This window comes from Xenopus tropicalis, chromosome 2 (genome assembly GCF_000004195.4).
Source record: "Xenopus tropicalis strain Nigerian chromosome 2, UCB_Xtro_10.0, whole genome shotgun sequence".
NCBI lineage: Eukaryota > Metazoa > Chordata > Amphibia > Anura > Pipidae > Xenopus > Xenopus tropicalis.
The window spans coordinates 168,666,356-168,668,307 of NC_030678.2; the positions used below are offsets into that span (position 1 = coordinate 168,666,356).

The 1,952-nt window shown below is 46.2% G+C and overlaps 1 protein-coding gene across 1 annotated transcript in view; it reads left to right on the forward strand.

Moving 5' to 3' along the window:
• Nucleotides 1-429: 429 nt before the first annotated feature.
• The window catches only part of me3 (malic enzyme 3, NADP(+)-dependent, mitochondrial), a 95,970-nt gene continuing 94,447 nt past the window's right edge, over nucleotides 430-1,952 (forward strand). Inside the window, exon 1 of the mRNA XM_031895653.1 lies at nucleotides 430-523. Coding sequence (XP_031751513.1) covers nucleotides 498-523 — 26 coding nt within the window. The 5' untranslated portion in view covers nucleotides 430-497. The remainder of the gene's footprint in view (nucleotides 524-1,952) is intronic.

Here is a 1,952-nt window from a genome sequence, read left to right on the forward strand (position 1 = left end):
CTGTGAGGGGGGGATTAGGGGACACCCCTGGCTGGGGGCACCTGCAGGGCCCCTGGGACAGGAGCCCCGGTGGGCCCTTCACCCCCCAGTCCGACCCTGGATGCACTGCACCAAATGACACAGGAACCCTGTTTTGCACCCCAGTCAATAAGAAGAGCGCATATGTTTCCTATATCATGTGAAAAGCTTAGAGATAAATATTTTTATTCCAAATACCCTTTCCCAATGCATTTTATATTTAGTTTCCCTTTAACTTGAGGGAAGGTTTGCCCCCAATGTGGAAGCCATAAGTTAAATGAGGAACATGTGAGCCTGGCTATATGTAGCAGCCCCGGCTTCCTGCAAAGGGATTGGTGGGGCAGGTGGGAGTGAGAGTCGGAGGAATGGGATTCCATTAGTGACGTCAGTGCCCCGGTTGGCATCCAGCGCTGGTGTCCATGAGAAAACTGCCAGTCACATCCCTGGAGGCTGTACAGGCTGCGGCTCAAGTTGAATGAATGACATTTAGGGCGACACATCTGAGGTAAAGTATATCTGCACCCTAACCGGACCGACAGAGCAGGACTCACTGAACCCAAATGCAGATAATGACTTAGATTAGAGACAGCAGGGCATGCTATATAGTAGAAAAGCAATGGAAGAAGTACAGAATATACAGTATTATATATTTGTTTTTTTAAAAGTTTTGTGGTTTTGTTTGCCCTTTCTTGGCAAAATTTCTCGCACCTTTCTATGCTCATAGCCAGGGCAGGCAAAGGTCTCTTCAGGCAGCAGTGCTGTAAATGAGTCTGTGTGACGCTTCGTTTGACCCCAGGTCTATGTGACACAATCACGCCCTGATCTAAATATACAAATATTGGGGCATTTACATCTGCAAATGCAGTGGGCAACTTGCACTTTTTCTGCAGTGAGTTGCAGGGTCAGACTGAGCCAACGGGGGACCGGGAAAAAATGCTGTGGGCCCCGTGGTCCCCACTGACCCGGACCTGATCATTGCCGGTGCTCCCCCACTGACCTCCCTCAACGGGGGAGTGAAAAGTACAGGCACCAGGGGGAGGGGTTTGGGGCGGGTGGCGGTGCCCACTGATTGGGCTGAAGTTTAGTAAAATGTATGTGTGTTCAAGGGGGAGAAGATTGGGGGACCCCTGGGGGGTAAGGGGTCCCCTGGGGTGGTAGCCTTGGTGGGCTGACCCTGGTGAGTTGTGCCTTCCTTAAAGGTACTTGCATCACAATAATCGCCCATTTGCGTCCACAATAATGCCAGAATTCTGGGGGAAAACACTCTGCATTATGGGAAAAACCATGGCTATAGCACTTGAAATTGCACTTTGCTCACTACACTTGTGGACATAAATGGGCCTTTATATGTTTTCAGCCATATGTAAGCACTTTTTATTGTGACTGAATACAGCAGCATGCATTGGAGTGAAGTCAATGGTTGGATTATGGGATGGTGTTTATGAAGATGTAACTGATTTATGATGTCATACTTGTTTACTTTGTTTATGAAACCAATGTAAAGTCCAATAGGCTACGTAGTCCTACTGATATCACACAATTACAGGGGATGGGGGTTAGGTGGGTGCTGTTAAACTCTGCAGCATCCCAGCTGTTGCTGATATCTGCAGTTAGCTCTGATTGGTCGTCTGCAGTCAGTCAAAGTTCTTATTGGTTGCTGTGGATTTTTACTCTGGGGTAATATTTAAAACCATTTTAGGTAACTGTCCCATGCCGAGGGAGATAGTGTTTTTTTTTTTTATATATATATATATACTGTATATAAATATATATATATATATATAACTAATTTTTTTTTGTTTTAATAGTATTTTCTATAGGTTGTGTAGTAACTTGCTGTATATGAAAGATACCCCCTGCATCATTACCCATTACTTTCTTGCTGGGCCCATTTGTAGCTCATGTGGGTATACGCCAGGGTAAGGGCCCCTACC